General features: G+C 37.5%; 1 protein-coding gene across 2 annotated transcripts in view; it reads left to right on the forward strand.

The window, feature by feature from the left end:
* Positions 1–21,378, forward strand: part of USP6NL (USP6 N-terminal like) — a 153,973-nt gene that overhangs the window by 14,604 nt on the left and 117,991 nt on the right. The window contains exon 1 of one of the 2 annotated variants that reach the window (XM_044229334.1): positions 11,747–11,819. The exons of the other annotated variant lie outside the window; for it this stretch is intronic. Coding sequence (XP_044085269.1) covers positions 11,747–11,819 — 73 coding nt within the window. Of the gene's footprint in view, positions 1–11,746; positions 11,820–21,378 lie in introns of those variants that run through there. 2 annotated transcript variants of the gene reach the window in all.

Raw genomic sequence — 21,378 nt, forward strand, 5'->3', positions numbered from 1 at the left:
AGAGGGTTTTGAATAGAGGGAACAGAGTGCGTGAAGACCTGGAGTTGAGAGGTTGAGATTAAGTTTAGGAAATGAAGGAGAATTTAGCATTGGTAGAGTTAAGTAGTGGGAGGAGATTAAGTTGTAATTTTAGTTTAGATAAACACCACAATGTTGCCTCCATTTTATATTTTATTTCACCTGAAACTAATCTGTTTCCTTCATCTTTACAGTCCCCCTTTCCTGTTGTTTTTAAAGTATAATCACGACAATAAAGTAAATGCATTTTGGAGGTAGGGAGAAAAGAAATTGTAACCCCCTTACATTAAAGCAGCCTTTTGGTTTTTGCATATGACCCTGTGGTCTTATCCAGATAACGCGCAAGCGTGTGTGTGCGCGCACGCGCGTGTGTGTATTTTTAAGATTGATTGATTTATTAGGAAGAGAGTGGAGGGAGGGGCAGCGATAAAGAATCCTTACGCAGACCCCCACTGAGCATGGAACCTGAAATGGGACTGGATCTCATGACCTCAAGATCATAGCCTGAGTGAAACCAAGAGTCAGATGCTCAACTGACAGAGCCACCCAGGTGCCCCCAATGCTATATATTTTTATATAATTGGATTCATAATGTATATACAATTTTATATTTGGATTTCTGACATTGAGTTGTATTTAGACAGTTCTCCTATTTCTATAATTGTTTTTCTTTATTCAAATTCCTAATTATCATATTCATTAAACATAATGATGCATGGTGACTTACTTAACTGTTTCCCTATTGTTTGGTTATTTAGGATGCTTCAGTTTTTAAAAAAATATTTACACAATGAGTATCACTGGTGAATTCTCCCCTTTTCTTAATAAAACAAACTAGAGCGAATTCCTTAGGCTAGATTTACAGTACTGACATGTTTTTGCCTATGTCTGCCTGTCTCTCTTAAAAGACTGTGCTAATTTACAGTTTCTGTGGTAATTGGTATCGAAGGATATATTTCACTATGACTAGTTTAGTAGGCTCAAAATGGCATTAAAAGTTGCTTTTAGTTGCTTATATTTGATTTTTAGACAGGATAACTTTTTTGTCTAAATTGTAAAATACATATAACATAAAATTTACCCTCCTGTTTGTAAGTGTATGGTTCAGTAGTGTTAAGGATATTTACATCGTCGTGCGGCCGGTCTCCAGAAGTCTTTTTATCATGAAAACCTGACACTCTGTGCTTATTAAAGAACTTACTAAGCAACTTCCCATTTCCCTTCTTCCATCTCTTGGCCCCCACCATTCATCCTACTTTCTGTCTCCATGAATTTGATTACTCTTGATACCTCATGTAAATGGGATCAGACAGTATTTGTCCTTCTGTGACTGTCATTTCACTCAGTGTAATGTCTTCATAGTTCACCCATGTTGTAGCAGGCACCAGAATTTCCTTCCTTTTAAAGACTGAATAACTATTTCATTGTTTGGATTACCCCATTTTGGGAATGGACAAGTTGGTCTGCTTCCACCTTTTGGCTATTACGAACAATGCTCCTATGAGCATAGGTGTACAAATGTCTCCTACGAGCATAGGTGTACAAAAGCATAGGTGTACCTTTCTTTTGAGTATATACCCAGTTCTTTTGAGTGTATACCCAGAAGTGGAATTGCTGGATCATTTGGTAATTCTGTGTTTAATGTTTTGAGGAACTGCGTATGGTTTTCCATAGTGGCTGCGCCATTTGACCTTGCACAAGGGTTCCAGTTTCTCCACATCCTGGCCAACTCTCTTGTTTTCTGGTTTTTTGATAGCCGCCGTCCTAATGGGTGTTGAGGCGCTATCTCATTGTTAGGATAACTTTTTTCATGTGTTCACTGTTTACATTTTTTCTTGTATCATATCCTTTTAAAATAGACCTTTCTACCAAATGCTTATTGGAAAATCAGATTTTTAACTCTGGATGATGCTTTTGTATCTCCAAAAATTTATTATGAAACAATTTAGTTTTTCAATATGTGCATTGGAACTTTAATATGTTTCTTTGGGGACATGGGTCATTTTGTGATGGTTAGCAGAGAGGCACAATGCATAGTATCCAGAAAAGTCAGAGAGAGGAAAAAGGTTTCATAAAGGAAGGAAGAGTGGAGAGTAATAGGTACCAAAGATCAGTTTTGCCTGATGTATTGTTCTGTCAGGGACTCTGTTGGTGGTCTTACTTCCTGTTAAAATTAATATATTATGGTGAATTTTAGATTCTGTGTAGTGGAAACTCCAGAAAGATCTTTTTGAATGTTAGAGGGACTTCTGTGTTTAAATACACAAAACACTTTGGTAAATTCTGTGGAAATTCCTATGTCTTTATATTTTTTATACATATGTTTGTGTGCATATGGACATTTGATCTTTGATGTTATATTGAATTATTCATCTAAATTGAGTTATGATTTATTCTAAGACTTGACTGCTTTTCAGTATGTGTTTTTTACGGTAATGAATTTTTAAGAGCTAATAATGTTATTTGACAGCTTTGTTAGAATCTGGGGTAGGTCAGATTGTTTGGATGGTGTGTTTGAGTCCTTGATTTTGCAATAAAGTTATATTTAAATTTCCTCATTATGCCTAGAAAGCCTCTTTACCTTGTAACTTTTTTGTCCATCTGCATGTGGCTTTGGAAAGTCAGAAGAGTCAATTTCTACATAAAGGTTTCTTTAAAAATTCAAAATGTGCTCATTCAGGAATTGGGATATGTTCATTTACAATGTGCTGTGTGTATCCTTTAATTTCTGCTATTTTTCTACTTAAGGACACTCTCCTGTCATTCTGTTCTTACTTGCAGGAGTTATTTCAATTGTAATTCAATGGCTAATTATGTAAATGTGTTTAGTGTCAGTTTCTTTAGGTAGAGTGGAAGGAGGTTGATCACCCTTGTAGTACCAGCAACTAGCATTGTACTTGGTTCGTGCTTAATAGTTTTTTATGGATGAGCAACATTTTATTGCCTTTAAAATGAACTTGCGATATGTACATGAAGAATTTCTGGGTGTTATGAGGATAAATTGGGATGATATATTTTCATTCTCCACATTTTTGAAGCGTACTTTGAGCGTATTTATGGCAGGTTCCGCTGAGCCACAGAAAGTACAGAAGCTTCTACCAAGCTACCGAGGTTTCTTGGCTGCTTGTTATAAGCAGAATGAATTGCCCTTTTATAAAATACCTTTAAAAACTGGGTTTGAAAGAACTTCTAACTTAATTACATTAATGCAGTTACTTCTGTTTATAAACAGTTACTGCCGTCTAATATGCTTTGAGATTATGTGAAAGAGGAATAATGTCATCCGTAACACATACTCTGCGGCTCTTTCCACATACTGCAACTTCAGGACATTTTTATTTATTTTTATTTTTTTATTTTTAAAGATTTTATTTATTTATTTGAGAGAGAGACAGTGAGAGAGAGAGCATGAGCGAGGACAAGGTCAGAGGGAGAAGCAGACTCCCCGTGGAGCCCGATGCGGGACTCAATCCGGGGTCTCCGGGATTATGACCCGAGCCGAAGGCAGTTGTCCAACCCACTGAGCCACCCAGGCATCCCAACTTCAGGACATTTTACCTTCCTATCTTTTTAAATTTTATCTTACTTTTTTTCTGTGAAAAAACCTGCAAAGATAGTTGCTTCGCTTTGAGAGTGTTGATTTTTAAATACCCCATATAAATTATTAGGAATTACTGTAAGAGCACCTCAGCACTATTTAGACAGAAAATATTATAGATACTTGGTATGGAAAAAGGAATATGGACACAAGTCAACGTTTATTTTTATGATCAACATACATTTTATTCTATATTGATGAGTTATAGTGATTGGTTTTCAAAATTGTAGAACAAAGTGTTTATATCCCACCTGTAAAAGCTAAGTAGAATGAAAAAGGAATGAAGTATATTAAGCTGATTTATTAACCCAAGAGGAGAACAGTCAGAAATGGGTTTATGGTTTGATATTCAAAAGCCTTTTTCTATTTGCTGGTCAGTTGACGTTCTATTTACAGATCGTTTTTGTCACAACAAGTGTGGCCTTTCACATTTTTTTTTTCCCCTCATTTATCTACATGTTCTGGAAAAACTGACAGTAGTTTAATTCTAAAATATATTTCCAGGAAAGCCAAAACAGTTTTCTGAAAAGTGTGTAGAAAAAACCCTAAATCATTGCCAAGAATGGAAAGATGCTGGGTTGTTACTCATATGATCAAAAAATTTTTTGGACAAAACACAGTACAAATATCCTTGTCTGTGTTTATTTTAGAAAAAAGATGTTGATGAAGTATTCTAAAGTGTGAAAACATACCGATTCCAAATGAGTATATATATAATGTTACCTCATTTTTGTAAAAGCAACCAAAAAATACACAGGTAAGTCTAAAAGGTAGTCTTTGTATGGTATAGGTCTAAGAGAGATTTTATTTTATTTATTTATTTAAAAAATTTTTAAAAAGAGATTATTTATTTATTTATTTATTTGAAAAAGAGAGAGAGAGACAGAGAGCAGGAGAGGGGAGAGGGTCAGAGGGAGAGACAGACTCCCTGCTGAGCAGGGAGCCTGATTGTGACCGATCCTGGGACTCCAGGATAATGACCTAAGCAGAAGGCAGCTGCTTAACCAACTGAGCTACCCAGGGACCTGAGAGATTTTCTTTTCTTTGGGTTTGTTTTCATATACTTATTTTCTACTGTGAACCTGCATTATTTTAGTAATAAGAATAACTATTAGAGATGTATATTTACAGAAAGAAGATAGAGACCTTTTATTTATTTATTTAAAAATATTTTTATTTATTTATTTGATAGAGACCACAAGTAGTCAGAGAGGCAGGCAGAGAGAGAGGAGGAAGCAGGCTCCCTGCTGAACAGAGAGCCCGATCCCAGGACCCTAACTAAGACCATGACCTGAGCTGCAGGCAGAGGCTTTAACCCACTGAGCCACCCAGGTGCCCCGATAGAGACTTTTTAAATTAGTTTGTAATACTTTAAAGATTCGGGTGTTGGTCTGAATTATCTACAGCATTATTTGTGGAGAATAATAATATAATTTTATTTTAAGATATACTGATCCTCCAAATTTCTTTTCACGTGGGGCCAAGAAAGATGGTCCAGTGAATTTGGTTATGGTTTTATTAAATGAATGAGAGAAAGAAAATAAATGAGATCAAAGTCAATCTTGTTTTCTTTCTTTTCCTGGTGTTTTGTTTGGTTTTGTTTTGTGGTGAGTGAGAAATGGTAGGAAAAGATTTCTCTCCTCTGCCTAACTGATTTTTCTTTATATCATTTGACATATAATTCCTGTTTTTGATCCCTTTTGAGCAGACAGAAGTTGACTTTGGCTTTGTGTTTTCATTGGGAGAAAGGAAAGTGACATGACCTGGAGCGTCCCTCTAGGTGTGTGGGGGGCATGACTACCTGACCGCCTGTGGCACTTCTCTCTGTGCTCTTGTCTCATTCTGGGCCCTCCGCAGCTTCTTCCCTTTGCCCCACTCTGGGAATGCTGGATTGGGAAGTGATGAGGAGGAAGCTTTCGGGGCTTGTCTAAAGTTTGTGGTTTTGAGGATGGCCATCTTTAAAAAAAAAAATACAAACATAGGAAACAAGATTGAAGAAAGAATTTTTCTTAGCAAAAAAGAACTAGCTCACAGCTGGTTGCAGGTAGTCCATTGGGAGGGCACGGACTCTATTTCTTGTCTACGGAGCCACATTGGAGCTCTCATGTGTAGCAATGTTTTTGTATTAAGCACTCCAGCTAAACTCTGTACTTTTTTGGATTTATCATTGCAGTGTTTCAGATATCGATTATGAAGTACATATTAAATGAGATTTTCAGAGACTATGTTTTAGAACACTTTTAGGTCTACAGAAAAGGGGTGGAGACTGCTAGGTGTTCTCTCATATCCCCTAAGAATACTCCCACCTTCCCGGTTTCCTCTGTTACTACCATCTTGCATTTGTATGATTCATTTATGGCAGTTGATGAGCCAGTATCAGTGCTTTCTTGTTAAAGTCCATAGATTAAATGAAGGGTCACTCTTGGTGTTGTAGGTTTTATGGGTTTTGACAAATGTATAATGACATGTATCTACCATTACAGTAGCATACATAGTAGTTTCTCTACCATAAAAATTCCTGGTGCCCTCCTAACCCATTCATCCTTCTCTTCCTCTCCCTGGCAACTGTTAATCACTTTACTGTCTCCATAGGTTTGCCTTTTCCAGAATGTCATATAATTAGAATCATACACTATGTAGCCATTTCAGATGGGCTTTCTTTACTTAACATTTAAAGTTCCTCCATGGTGTGTGTGTGTGTGTGTGTGTGTGTGTGTGTCTCAATAGCTCATTTCCTTTTACTGCTGAACAGTATTCCATAACCTGAATGTAGGAGTTTGTCTGTCCATTCATGCCCTGAAGAACATGTGATTGCTTCTAAATTCTAGCAATTACAAATAAAAAACTGCTGTAAACCTTCGTCTACAGGTTTGTGTATGGATTTAAGTTTTTAACTTATTTGGGTAAATAACAAAGAATACAATTATTGCATAAAATGGTGTTTGTTTAGTTTTGTAAGAAACCACCAAACTGTTTTCCAAAGTGTCTGTATCATTTTGTATTCCTGCCAGCAGTTAATGAGAATTCCTGTTCCTCCACATCTTTGGCAGCATTTGGTGTTGTCAGTGTTTTACATTATAGTCATTCTAATAGATGTGTAGGGGTATGTCAGTGTCTTAATTTGAAATTTCCTAATGACATGTGATGTTGAACCAACTTTCTTCATATGCCAACTTGCCATCTGTGTATCCTTTTTGGTGAGATGATATGGAATATTTAAAAACCAAAATATTCATTTTTTTAAATAGTAAAATGTGTTCTGTGTAGAAAAGTATAGTAAAATGAAGACAGTGAAAATTGATATATAATACCACTGTTTAGAGGAAAAGTGGTTGGTAACATTTTGGTATTTTTTCTTTGTGCATACATCTTTCTCTCTGTGTGTGTGTGTGTGTGTGTGTATAATTCTGTAATGGTGGAATAATAATAATGGAATCATAATATTTGGACCTTTCATGTTTACTTGTACACATTAACTTTCCCTATGTCATTCTAGAACAGTGGTCCTTGGCTGAATGTTAGGATCATTTGAGGGAAACTTTAAAGTTTATGATATTTGGGCTGCACCTGGGACAGTGAAGTCCAGATCCCTGTAGATGGACCAAGGCATCATACTTTTTAAAACTTCCCAGGGGTTTTCAATTTGTAGTGAAGATTTAAAACCGCTGGTCTCAATATGTAAGAAAAAATATCACTCCTCAAAGATAGCATGAACTGTGGTAGCCTTTTTATAAAGTTTGGAACAAAACAGCAACACAGGGTCTGTGTGTGTTTGTGTGTATAAGATGGGGGAGGAGAGAATATTAGATCGATTGATACAAGGGGAATCAAGGGAATCAGGGAGTTTTATTAGAAACTCTTTTTTTTTTTTTTTCCTGGATTTAGAATGTTTGTTACTTTGGGTTGAAGCAAGAGGGTGGGTTAGTGGTTGGGGGGACTGTAGATTAAATGCAGATTATTGTTAATGTCCTAGTTTTTTGTTTTGTTTTATTTTGTTTTGAGTGGTTGCTTTGTGGTGTATTATTAAAAATAAATAATTGAATGCATAAATAAAACTGGGCCGTGCACGGACCCATGATAAGATCCAAGGAATGTGATTAAACCAATTCTTTGTGCCAGAGGGCCAGTAAGGAAAAATAATAGATTAGCAAAACTATCACATTCCTCTTATAAGTGTATCTAGTAGGGTTTGATTTTCACAGTGGTTTGATACCCAGTGCCATCCAGTTGAAAAGTGAAGAAGAAAGGGGAGCCTGGGTGGCTCAGTTGGTTAAGTGTCTGATTTTGATTTCAGTTTAGGTTATGATTCCAGGGTCATGAGATCAAGCCCGGTGTCTGGCTCTGTGCTGGGTGTGGAATCTGTTTAAGATTCTTCCCATTGTGGATATTTTCTCTCTCTTAAAAAAAAAAAAAAGAAAAGAAAAGAAATAAACAAGCTATGCCTTAGTAGCCAGAGATTTTATATACTTTTCTCTGAAATTCTGTATCCATTCTAGTTTCCTCACAGAGGTCTTTCCTAATGTACTTTGTCAAAACAACAAGTATATGATGAATTTTGATGAATAATTATTTACTTTAAATGAATTTTTAGCTGATGTTTCTTACTGTGCTTTGATTAAAGGAATCATTGGGTTATTTTTGTTCCCCATCTCCCATGTTTCTCCTGTTGGAGCACTGTGCCACAGTGAGGTGCCTGAGGGTTGGCCTTTTTCTTGCAAAGTGGGTCAAAGGTGATTGCATCAAGGGAGATGGAGATGGAGATGGGCCCCTGCTGCCTGTGTCTCCTCAAGCAGCTCAGCTGTAGTGATGAGTACATGTACAAGTTAAGGATCTGGAAATTAATTCTTTGAAGAGTGCCTATGCCAGACAGAGTAAGCCCAGAGGTATGTGTGTTTTCACAATTTGCATTCCAGGAGGATGCAGAATGATCTTTGGGGCAAAGGAAGCATATGAGAATGCATATAAATGTGTGTATGTGTATATACACATACACAGATTTATCAGAGCTTTTATACAAATGTGGAGTTCTCTTTTATATTATCTAAATATCTTCTAAAAATCTTCTAAAAATCTTCTGCTTTGTATGATTTCAGTATACATAAATATGAATATATACCCTTTATAAACAAATACATATACATAGATTGGGCAAAGTACACAGAATTTAAGTTTATTTTGAAATAATTTCAGACTTAGGAAAATGTTGTAAGAGTGACACAACAATTATCTTATTCCTTTACCTGGATTTGCCAAATGCTAAGATTTTACCACATTTATTTTCTCATTCTGTATTAATATAATTTTTTTTCTGGGCCCGTAGGGGGTATATTGAAATATTTACCCCTAAATGCTTCAGGGTGTCTTCCTAAAACCCAGGATGTTCTGTTACGTGCAGTGGTCATAGTCAGGAAATTAACACTGATAAGCTGTAGATGGTGTTCACACTTTACGAGTTGTCCCCAAATGTCACACATTTTCCCTTGTCCCTGGTCCAGTATCTAACCTGGCATCATGTGTTCATTCTAGTTAACCTGACTCTTGAATTTCTTCTGAACTGTAATAATTCCTTTGTCTTTCTTTGCCTTTCATAATCTTGACATTTAAAAAAAAATACTTATTTATTTGTCAGAGAGAGATAGTGCACAAGTAGGGGGAGCAGCAGCTGAGGGAGAAGCAGGCTCCCCGCTGAGCAGGGAGCCTGATGTGGGACTCGGTCCCAGAACCCTGGGATCATGACCTGAGCTAAAGGCAGATGCTTAACTGACTGAGCCATCCAGCTACCCCGATCTTGACATATTATTTTTATTTATTCATTTCTTAAAAGATTTAATTAATTAATTTGAGAGAGAGAGTGTGTGAGAGATAGAGATCATGAGCAGGGAGGCGGGTAGAAGGAGAAGCAGACTCCTTTGGGCAGCGGGGGCCGATACGGGACTCGATCCCAGGATCCTGGGATTATGACCGGAGCCGAAGGCAGATGCTTAACTGAGGCCACCCAGGTGCCCTGATCTTGACAGTTGAGACTACAACTTGGTTATATCTACTCGATTATAGGCAGTCAGATACATTTACTGTTGCAACATGTGATTTAAAAAAAAAATGAGGAGAGAATGAGAGAAACAAGAGAAGCTATTGGTTGCGTAGCAGAAGTTAAGGACTGACAATAGTGAGTCAAACTGATTGCGATTTTCATTTTCGAAACTAATACTGTTATCAGGGAGATAGGGGTGATGATAATTGAAATTTGTGGAAACATGAATATAGATAGTCTTCTCTTTATTGGTCAGAGATCTGGAGGAGAGAGTTGATCAAAGATAATGCCCTATAGATCCCTCTCACTGCATGGAAGGAGAGATACAGTGGGAGAGAGCAAAGCTAACAGAAAGTAACTTTCAAAAACATTATGTTTTTCTAGAAAAGTGGAAGTGATTTTTCTGGAGCTGGAAATGCAAAGACATGAAAATAAAGTGAGTGTATACCTAACATCTATTTCATGTTCTGAACTGCCCGGGAGATGGGGCCAAGGGTAGAAAGACCTGGGGGATCTTGATTTAAATGCTGATTTGTTTGTAGTGGGTCTGCAGAGGGAGTCCAAAGAGCACAGTTTTGATTTGAGGTTTGAAACTTGGTCATTGACTCCTCTGAACTTTCTGATTTAGTTTGCAAGTACAGATATCCTCTTTAAAGATAACAGGTAGTTAGGACAATTGCCCAGTTTTGTCCTCCATTTGCAAACAGTTTCTCACTGCCATGGATCTGTAATCTGATGTCTTAAATTACCACCCATATGGAGAATACATTATGGGCGGATATATATGCACATGTTATAGCACCTCTTTTTTGAAGAGCTGAAAACTTCACCCTGAATTTTAAAACTATCCATTTTGACAGGAAAGGCGTGATACCAGAGAAAGCAGAAGTCTTTGAGTTTTGGATTCTGTGTTTTACTTCCAACCCTGGTTGATTGACTGCGTACCTCGGTTGTCCAATTGGAAAATGGGAAAATAACAAATTAGCTTTCAAGCGTGTAGGCAAAAGTACTACCTTCGGTTTCCTCCGGGATCCATTATGTAATGATACATTAAGAATATCAAAATGATGAACGGGAAAGAAGGAAAACTAGGAGGACAGTTGGCAGTATGGTAAGGGGAACAAATTGCTGATGGAGATTCACTTTACTAAACAGGACATTTAATGACATGAACCCGATGTCAGTTCTCTCTCAGTTAAGCCTCTAGGTTGACTTTGACTGTGTGGTGAACAGAGTATGTATTGAAGGTATTCAGTATTAACAGCATTGGTGCAGCTTGGTTGTTGAAAACCGAGTGGGGAGAATGGTGGTTCTGCTCGATTTGAAAAATCTCGCCCATGCCTCTTCTGGTGAGGCCAGCGAATTTACAAACCCTTTAGGAATTTCTAGAGTGAAGCATGAATGTGGACTTCTCCTCAGGGACTAGGATGTCAGTCAGAGGTGTCTGTGTGAGGAGGAGGGCAAGGAGTTTATAGGATAGTTCTTGAAGTTTCATATCTGTTAGGCAGACCTGGGAGCTTGGAGTTAGCCAAATAGTGCTTTATTTTTATCCGCATTTTACTTTCTGCATTTCAAATATGAGATTTTTGAGAAATGGGAAAAAAGTATTAAGGCTTTGCAGTGCAGGGTATTTTGGTTGACTACTGAGTGCTTTTAAAAACTTGCACATAGCATCTGTGATCGGCTCTATGAGAATTTATAGCATAGCACTTTGTTTCTCCTGTCATGACTTTGGTGGGAAAATGTTTTCATTCACTGTGCTTGGTGATTTGCAGCAGATCACCCACATTTTGTTTTGTTTATAACCGGTTAATGCTTTGTAAAACGATACATTTGGACTTTGAGGATGGTGGTTTTCATATGTGCTGAAATCACTTTGAATCCATTTCAAGAAGATACAGCCTGTCCTTCCGTTTGGTTCTTATTAACTGCTTCCGAGCCTGCACGGAGAGCTAAGCAGAGCTTGTAATGTGTTTCTCTGAAGTTCAACTGTGCCCCTGCCCGAGCTTCCTGAAAGCAGAGACAGCCGTGAGCTCGTGGTGATGAAACCTGTTGGATTTCTGGAGGAAGCAGTGGAGTCTTTGGCTTGTTAACTAGCAATGATTCAAGTCTTGCAGATCGTGAAGGAGCTGGTGACACCATCGAGGCAAAAAGCAGCCCGAGGGAAGGAAGGTAGGAACATCGTCAGAATGAACAGCCGGAGCACTCAGGGGTTTTTACAAATATCGACCTAAAGAACAGCTTTATAAGAAAGGAGTTTTGAGGTTTTTTGCTCTTCTTATATAATGGTACTGAAAAGGATCAGGTAATGGCATAACTGTAAACCCGTCTTATTATTCCGATTTTTAAATGGCAAATTAGAAGCATATCTTCTTATTAAAAGGGATGAAGAGTAAGGAGAGGTTATGACATATCTACTGCAGTAGTATTTTTCACACTGGAAAAATCCTCTTTTATTATGTATTTTGGAGGAGGGAGAATAATTTATATAATCCTCTTCTTAATTTTAAAATATAAATGTTCATGGCAGAAATCAGAAAGGAACAAGCTAGGATTCTTCCTGTAGCAGGGCAAAAGAACTAGATGGTTCTTATTTGTGTGGCCAGCTGATGAAATAATAGTTACAAATATTAATTCAGCCACTGAATGGTAGGGTTTTTTTTTTGCCTTTTTCAGTGAATAGTTACTTTTTTCTGTTTAGGATTATGTGCTTAATCAATGCTGCTTATATTTAAGATAGTTTTATATTTATAGCCTGTGTCAGTTTGGGATATGTTGAAATCCATTTTCAGAACCTTTCTAAGTTGCACGTCTGACTTACAGATCTTAAAATGAACTAATGCAGATAGACCTTTGAAGAAGTAGTTGTGTTTTTGCTTTTTTAAACATTTGAAATAGTAACTCTCCCAAATGACAGCTGGGAATTGATTTAACAAATATAAGTTTATAAACTTAGTTTATAATGCTGTCAGTTTCATGAATTTAATCTATGATTTAAAATCAGTCAGTTGATAAATTTGTATATCAGCTTTTTCACATGTAAAAGATGTAGCATTCTGTCTTTATATGATTCAAATAGCATAAATATACCTCAGATAATATAAAATACAGATTATTTTGGATTTTTAAAAAAACTTGAGATGATCTGTGTTTGAAGTAGATCTTATGAGATTCCTTAAGTCTTGTGCAACATTATTTGGGGTGAAGGTATGAAATGATATTGTGACATATACTATAATTAGCCACATGTAGAGTACTACAGCTGAAAGAAACCCTAGCCCATCTTGTCTTTTCTTCATTTTATGGAAGGACATGGTATTCAAATGGACAAAAATGCATGTCAAAAGGCAGAGAAACTGTTGTCATTTACCTTTGAAAAAATAATATTTAGGATACTTTACAGTTACCTCCTGTTTTCTACTTTATTTCTTCTTTTTGTTCTATAATAAAAAGTACTGTCTTCCTATCTGAATAGCAGGATTCTAGCAATTAGGCACTTAAAAAAGCCGACTGCTTTTACTAATTCAAGGGAATATAAATTAGTTAATTTAACTGCAATCTGTTTGAAAATGTCAAATTCATATGGTTTAACCTCTACAGATGGATTTTTTTTTTTATTGGAATGTTTCATCTAGTTTATAAGTTTTTGGTCATAATCATAATTACTTGGAATACACCCAGGGAAAAAAAGTAGTAATATTCTTGTTTTTCAGAATGCATATACATACACAGCATAATCATATTTGATAGGAAATGCCATATGAATATAGAAAAAATAGTACTAAAAGATGCTATATACTAAAGTAGTAGAACAGCTTCGGTTCTTAGATTCTTTTTCTTATTTTTTTTCAGGCAGAATTTTCTGTGACCAGGAAAAACAGAGGCAAATTGTATATGGATTTTTTTTCACAGACACTTCTTTTTTTCAAACCTATTCTGACAGTTTTTTAATCATTTAACTAGTATATTTACTGTTAGTTTTATCCTTTTGTAAAATATTGTTACATTTTACCAATTTTCAATATTGATAAACTGAGAAAAACAAAGTTCTATAAACAAATATGAAGCAATGACCTATAAAAAGAGAGTTTTTAAACTAAATTCTTTAAAATACAGTATGAATTTGGATGAATTAGAGCAACATTTCAAAGTATTTGGTCACATTCATATGAGCAAATAGTATGGAAAAATTGCTGTGTGAAGGAAAGTATCAAAGTTGGGGATGAAATATTTATGTTATGATAAATAGTTTGAAAATGTTTCATAAATTAGTTTTCCTTCACTATAAATAGGACTCAACAGTTTGGTGAAGGATTATCTTGAGGAAGGAGGGGAATTATGCAATATTCATGAATATTTTTCTTTGAAATTTTCAAAATATATGCCAAATGACTGTTCTGTCATTTAGTTGAAGTATCCTAACCTACCCAGCACTTAGTGAAATACATGCTTAGAGTTCATGTTAATGTTCTTTAGGAAACGTAGAGTTTTGCAGCAGTTAGCATTAAAAGGAAGGAGAGAACTAGTAATGTTATTCGAAGGGTAATTTTAGTGGATCTACATTCTTTTTTCCAATAATGCATTGGGGAGGCGATGGAAATGATTGACATTTGTAAGATGGTTGAAATGGATAGGCATATATGTTTTGTAATACAACCTTGGGCAAAATAAAGGAAGACTAAGCAAAGAATAAGGGGTCTTTGGAAAAGTATTCTTGCCTTATTGGAGAGAGGGCCCCATATACATGCACATGCTCACTGGTTTGTCCATTCATCAATCTCTCATGTGATTATTCTTAAAGCCCTTAGCAGGTGTCCACTATTTGCAGGTCACTGTGTTATTCACTGGGGACACAAGAAAAGATAGCATCCCTGCGCATGCCTGGGGCATAGTACACTCTCAGCTGTTTGTTGAATAAATGAGTCAGTCAGTGAATGGAAGAATATACATTTGTTAAGATGAACTAGTCTGAGAGTTAAAGCAATGTGTTCTTGTAGACCAAAGAAAGGGATGGAGTGAGCAATTTATGCTAAGTGGAAGCACAAACTGGCACAGTTTTCCTCTTGAATGTCCTGGTGAGGCTCCATCTTCAGGGCCACGCTTGAGCGGATCGGGAAGGCTCAGTACCATGGAATGACTCAAGTAAAACTGTACAGTCTGTTCAAATGTACTTGAGGCACACATGCAAGCGTTGTGGCTGTGTAGTAGTCAGGGGCCTGGTTTTCGCCTTTAAAAGCTTCATGTCTGTTTGGATAAAAATATTTAAATAATAACATGTTTCCCTATCTTGTAAAATGAAAGTCTGCTAAATATAAGTATGGTTCAAGTTCTTTATTTAAAATATTTTTTTGTAGGGTGCAAAAGCTGATGACCATGTTTTTTAAAATTATTCTTATACAATGGAATACTATGCAGCCATCAAAAGAAATGAAATCTTGCCATTTGCTATTGAAAGTCAATCAGAGAAATACAATTATGTGATCTCTCTGATACGGGGAATTTGAGAGTCAGGGCAGGGGTTTGGGGGATAGGGAAGGAAAAAATGAAACAAGATGGGATCAGGAGGGAGACAAAGAGATTAAGAGACTCTTAATCTCATAGAACAAACTGAGTGTAGCTGGGGGTTGGGCAGTAGGGAGAGGGTGGTTGGGTGATGGACATTGAGGAGGGTATGTGCTATGGTGAGTGCTGTGACGTGTGTAAACTTGACGATTCACAGACATGTACCCCTGGGCAAATAATACATTCTATGTTAATAAAAAAATTATTCTTAGAGGAAGAGTAGATTTAGAGTGACACCTGTTAGTAAAACCTAAGAGCTTTGGTATCCTTCTATTCCTACTTTCATGCCTTAATACCTCTCCTCTAGATTATTAAACTAGTCTCCTCACTCATTCTATTTCATAAACATTCACTGAACACTTATGACTTCTTAGATGGAAGGATCCAGTAGCCTCAAGAAATGCATGTGCAATAGCAAGAGGCAAAAGTCAGTAATTACAATGGTATGATAGGTGTTATGGTAGACAGAGTGTCGAGGGAACCCCACAGGGAACGGGCCCTCGTTTGGTAATTAGAGCAGAGGAATTAAACTCTTAGTGAAGTGACAGATGTTTTCACTTGAGCCAAGTATCAGGATGCATAAAAAGCTAGCGAGTTGGGGCATGGAGTGGCGGAAAGTGCGTACAAGCATCCTGAGCAAAATCCACAGTAGAGGGGAGCTCAGGTAGCCCAGCATGGGAGGCTTACATTCCAGGTGAAGACGTTTGCAAACTTTTTTAGATGATTGTGGGAGAAAGTGAGAAGAGTGGTCACGTTGTATTCGGTCATTTAACCTTGTATTCCATCCTTCCCTTGCTATGTGAAATAGCTTTCTGAAAGTTTTCTTGGAACATGGAGTTTGAACTTGCTGTGTATTTCTAGCTGTCTTACCGGCTCTCCCCGTGCAGCCTGTGTGTCAGCTCTGCAAAATGCTGCTTGTTTCTGCCGCGCTGCTCCAGGAGGCTGGCGGGTCCTTTCCCTCCTCCAACAAGTAGCTCTCTTACCAGCTCAGCCGACGAGGCTCCAGTGCCAGCCCTCCAGGAAGCATTCCCTAACTTTCTCCCCTCACCCTTCTAGGTCGGAATTAATCATTCCTTTGTATTCTCTTAGCATTTTACTTTGGCTTCTTATTATACCTTTAACATTCTCTACATTATGGTTATATTTGTTAAGTTGATCAATGTTAATTGAAATAGTTGACCTTGTACAGTGTGGGAGTTAGGGGTCCCAACCCCCACACAGTTGACAATCTACATATTACTTCTGACTCTTCGAAACTTGAGTACTAACAGCCTACTGTTGACCGGAAGGAAGCCTTATCAATAACATAAACTGTCGATTAATACATATTTTGTGTGTTACAGATATTATACACTGTATTCTTACAGTAAAGCTAGAGAAAAGAAAATGTTATCAAGAAAATCATAAGGAAAATATACTTACAGTACTGTTCTGTACAGTACTGTAAGAGTACATCATCTGTTTATAAGATGAATCATCTGTGAGTACCTACATCAGTATTGTCTTATATGATACAGAACATTGTAGCTTGTCTTACTAACACTAGATGTCAAAAATGGAAAGATACAGTGGCAAAGAAACTCCTATCAGGTGTAACGATTCATGCATTGATAATAAGAAAGCAGCAGTATGATTGCTTTATGGTAGCCTAGTGTAATCAATATGACTGCTTCATGGGAACCTAGACTGTACGCTAATGAATAAATCATCTAAAATTTTTATGGCATACAGTGTTATGGTCATATTCCTGATATAGTATAGGCAACATTGTTAGGTTTTTTAAGAAAAAGCACTTACCTGTGATGCTAGACTGATAGGCAGTTCCTTCAAGCATACTATAATGTAATTCTTTGAAAAGAAAGTTATAAACCGTAAGGAAACTAACACATTACTGATTTCATACTAAAAATCGCTCACCTTACGCTTGTCTAAGGCTAGGCTATCCTCTTCCGTAGGAGTCTTGGGCATGATGCTCTACATGACGAATACTTAGGTGATGATGATGACCCAGTTCTTGCCCACAGCTCTTGCCTGCAGTTACGAGACATTCACATGAAGACACACCTACACAACAGATACGTTTATTAACTATATGACATGATGATTATTTACTGTTTATGAAGTGGCAGTGGGTCATCATAGGAGGTCTTCATCCTCACTGTCCTCACACCGAGTAGGCAGCGGAGGAAGAGCAAGCAGGGTTCTCCTTGGTCAGCTCTGTCGTAAATCCTGTGAATCACACACCACATCTGGATACAGTTTTCTCCTGTAAGAATTTATTGTTTTGGTCTTGATGGCTTTTATGGCTTTTTCCTATAATGACGATGGCATCTTCAATAGTGGAATATTTCCAGACTTTCATAATGTTCTTCTCTCTATCTCTTTTCCATAGTGATAACAATCTTTCCTTTAGCGTGCTGTGTAATGAGCCTTCAAGGTCCCTATGACCACTGGTGTAGAGGCGGAGTTAGAGATGTTGTGTTTGGAGGCGAGTAGACCACTTTGACACCTCTGGCGTTGAACTCATGGGGTGCTGGGTGGCCAGGGTCATTGTTCAAAAGAACTTCAAAAGGCAGTCTTTTAGTGGCAAGGTACTTCCTCACTTCAGAGACAAACCTTCGGTGGAACCAGTCCAGAAAAAGGGTTCTCATTGTCCAGGCCTTTTTGTTGTACCACGCAGAAACTGGCAGCCGATGTTCTCTTTTCCCTTCAAGGCTCAGGCTTCATAGATGAGGACACTCGGATCATAAACCTGACTCCATTTGCACGAAACAGTACAGTTAGCCTGTCCCTTCCTTCCTTAAATCCTGATGCTCCTTTCTCTTCCTTACTAATAAATGTCCTTTGTGTCATTCTTTATTTTTTCTTCCGGGGAGGTGGGGGAGGGGACTTCCATTTAAAACCTGTTCAGGCAGCTCTCCTGTCTCCTCAGTGATTTTCTTAATGGTATCTGGAAACTCGTGGTCTGCTGCCTGTTGGAGAGTAGAAGCTGCTTCTCCTGTTATCTTGACATTTATTAAGCCAAACCTTTTTCTAAAATTACTAAACCATCCTTTGCTGGCATTAAATCATCTGACTTGAGTTCCTTCATCCTCTTTTTTTCTTTAAGTTATTACATAATGACTTTGCTTTTTCTCCAGTCGTATTAGGCTCTCTATAGGTATGCCTTTCTTACAGCAATTCTGCACCCACATAAATGCTGCATTTTCAATCTGAGATAAAACGTATTTCATAAAAAGTGCACAGTTTTCATGTCTGGTGGCATAGCTGAGGCAATGGCTTAACAGATTTCCTTTTCTTTTCATTCTTTTCTTTTTTTTTTTTCCTGCAATGGTCCTTACGCCAGATTCCTTTCTCTTGCAGTGGCGCGGACCTGCACTTGCAGGCCTCAGTCTAGGGTACGTGTCCTTGTGATGTCCTGACTGGTCCCTGCTTGGTGGGTGCGCTTCCAGCATCACTACCGGCACTTCATGTAGGTCCCATGGTGCTACTCAGAGTTGACGGGATGGGACTAAACGTGATGAAAAATACGCGAAAACCACCCGAAATTACTTTTTACTGCTGTATGCAATTCATAGGCAAGACGGACTCCTCACGTGGAAATGATGAGCATCACGTGGTTGGCATTTTACGTGGACACTTGCAACACTTGAACTCACCACAGTGGCAGCAGGGGGTGGCTATGAAGTTATTACAGTGGTACAGTTAATTTAATGCAATTATGTTTAATACTGGATCTTTTTTTTTTTTTTGAAAGACTGCATCTTTACATTTGTTTATATTAGATTGTGATGGTGCCCTTTATGGTCCGTAAGTGTGTGCGGATGTTTTGATAAATTTTAACTTTTTTTAAATTATAGATTTGTATATATTTTATGGTAGTAAATGATAAAATAGACTAGTATCTACATATATTTCATACATCTATAGCACACCTTTTTAAAATTTTTTTTCTGTATTTCTAGGCTATGCTGTTCATCTGTGAATTTTTTCAGATTGCCTCAGATCTCCAAAAAGTTTTCCTGTGTGTTTATTGAAGAAAACCTGTGTAGGACTGTATAACTCAAACCCATATTGTCCAAGGGTCAACTGTAAATGTTACGGATCTGAACGTTTTTGCTTCCATTCTGTCTTTTAGCTGTGTTTTAGAAAAGAGTTAAGATTTTTGGCAGCTGATCTTTAGATAAATGAAATATCCTAGCTAATGACTTAACAGTGGGCAGGGAAAGGTTTGATTCCTTTTGAGGTATTTTGTAGTATCTGAGATAATGGTTTTCAGCTGATAGGTAATGATTTTCTGTTTATATTTAAAACACACATATTTTGCTGCACATATTGACTAAGCTTAAAAAACTGAAGTCAGAGCATCTGGTATTCTTTTTTGTTTTAAAGATTTTATTTATTTTAGAGAAAGAGAGAGAGAGAAGATGCATGCGTAAGTGTTGGGGGGAGGGGCGGAGGGAGAGGGAGAGAAAGAATCTCAAGCAGACTCCCTGCCCAACCCAGAGTCGGACCCGGGGCTCCATCCCAGGATCCTGCCATCAGGACCTGAGCCAAAATCAGGAGTTGGCCGCTTAACTGACTGAGCCAGCCGGGTGCCCCAGCATCTAGTATTCTTGATTTTGTTGTTCGTTTGAAGTTTTTTTAATGATTTACAAAGAATTTCAAGCCGTTGGCAAAAAAAAAAAAATTTCTTAATGAAAAGTTGAGAAATGAGTACTTGTGGCAAACACTGTTTATTGCCTACCCCGTATCCAATCAAATCTTTCCTAATGACAAGATGGTGATTTTGTTTGGAGTGAGATTGTGTTCAGTTAAAAAAACAAACCAATTAAACTATATTTTCTGAGGTGGAAATAAAAGGCTGCTGGAGATTCAGGGAAAACTTTGCTTTTTGAGACAGTTGTCATCTCTGCTTCCTCTTACATCTTTTGTTTGTTTGTTTCCTACCTGGAACATGAATGGAATTCCTGGAGTTGTAGCAACCATAATGTGACCATGAGGACAAAAGCAGTACGGTGGGAAAGAAATGTAGAAGTCTGGTCTTTTGTGAAACCAACGGGGCCCGTGAGCCACCTGGTTTCGTATCACCTTGACTTACCTCTAATTTATTTCTTGTAGTCAAAGCAGTCCTCACAAGTATGTGTCCAGTCTGATAAAAAAATAAGAGGCAAAGTGTATCTTTTAAATAGCAGAATTTCTTAAATGCAACTCAAGCCCTGTTACAGTCCATTTTGTTTTTTGTTGGGGTTGGGTAGTCTTAATGAAGAGTAGCATTTATCCTAAGTTAAAACACAGATGTAGCCATTATAGTAGGATGGGAGGGAATCAGAAGACCTCTGATTAGTTCTACCATCATGTGACTTTAGGCAAGTCAATGACTGTCTCTGTGTCACGGAGTTTTCCATCTATTCTATTACGAGGTGTCCCCTAAGATCTCAGAGAGCACTGACATTCATATTCTTCTTAAAGCCATTTTTCCCCTTTCTGGTAACCTCTTAGGTTAAAATAGCAGATTCATAATGCTAACCTGGCTATCTTCACTTTTTCTACACACACACATAGTAAATTGGGTTGCAGAAATCTTAGAAGGTTGTGTAATTGGCTTAAGTATAAAAAGCCTTCATAAGTTTTTCCCAACTTACTGCTAAGTTGATACACTATAGTGTGAGTGATTTAATGAAGAGAAAGGCAGCACAGAAGAGGCTAATTGAGGTCATGGACTATATTCGAGGAGATTGAGGTTTCAACCCTGCAGTTGGTTTGCACCTACTAGCTGTGTGACCTTTGGCAAGTTACTTAATGTCACTGTGCATCAGATTCTGTATCTGAAGTAGGGATGATGGTAGGATGTACTTCATAAGAGTTGTGAGGATTGAGATGAGGATTGGTAGAAAGGACCTGCGTAGTGGCTGGCATGTGGTAAGAGCTGCATGTAAACTGCCCTTAGTGTTCTCGTTAGTTCTCTTTCCTTTTTTGTTTTGTTGTCATTCTTATTGCCATTGATGCTGCGCTCTTGATATGTTCTTTGGCTACTAACTTGCTTACAGGTGTTTGTGTCCAGGATAGAACACAGGGTTCTTTGTGCATAGTGGACAGACTCCGTATCTTTATAACAGTTTCTTTTCTTTTATACTTGGACAACTTTAAATAGTTCGTTTATTCTTTA

This window comes from Neovison vison, chromosome 12 (assembly GCF_020171115.1).
Source record: "Neovison vison isolate M4711 chromosome 12, ASM_NN_V1, whole genome shotgun sequence".
Classification (NCBI taxonomy): Eukaryota; Metazoa; Chordata; class Mammalia; order Carnivora; family Mustelidae; genus Neogale; species Neogale vison.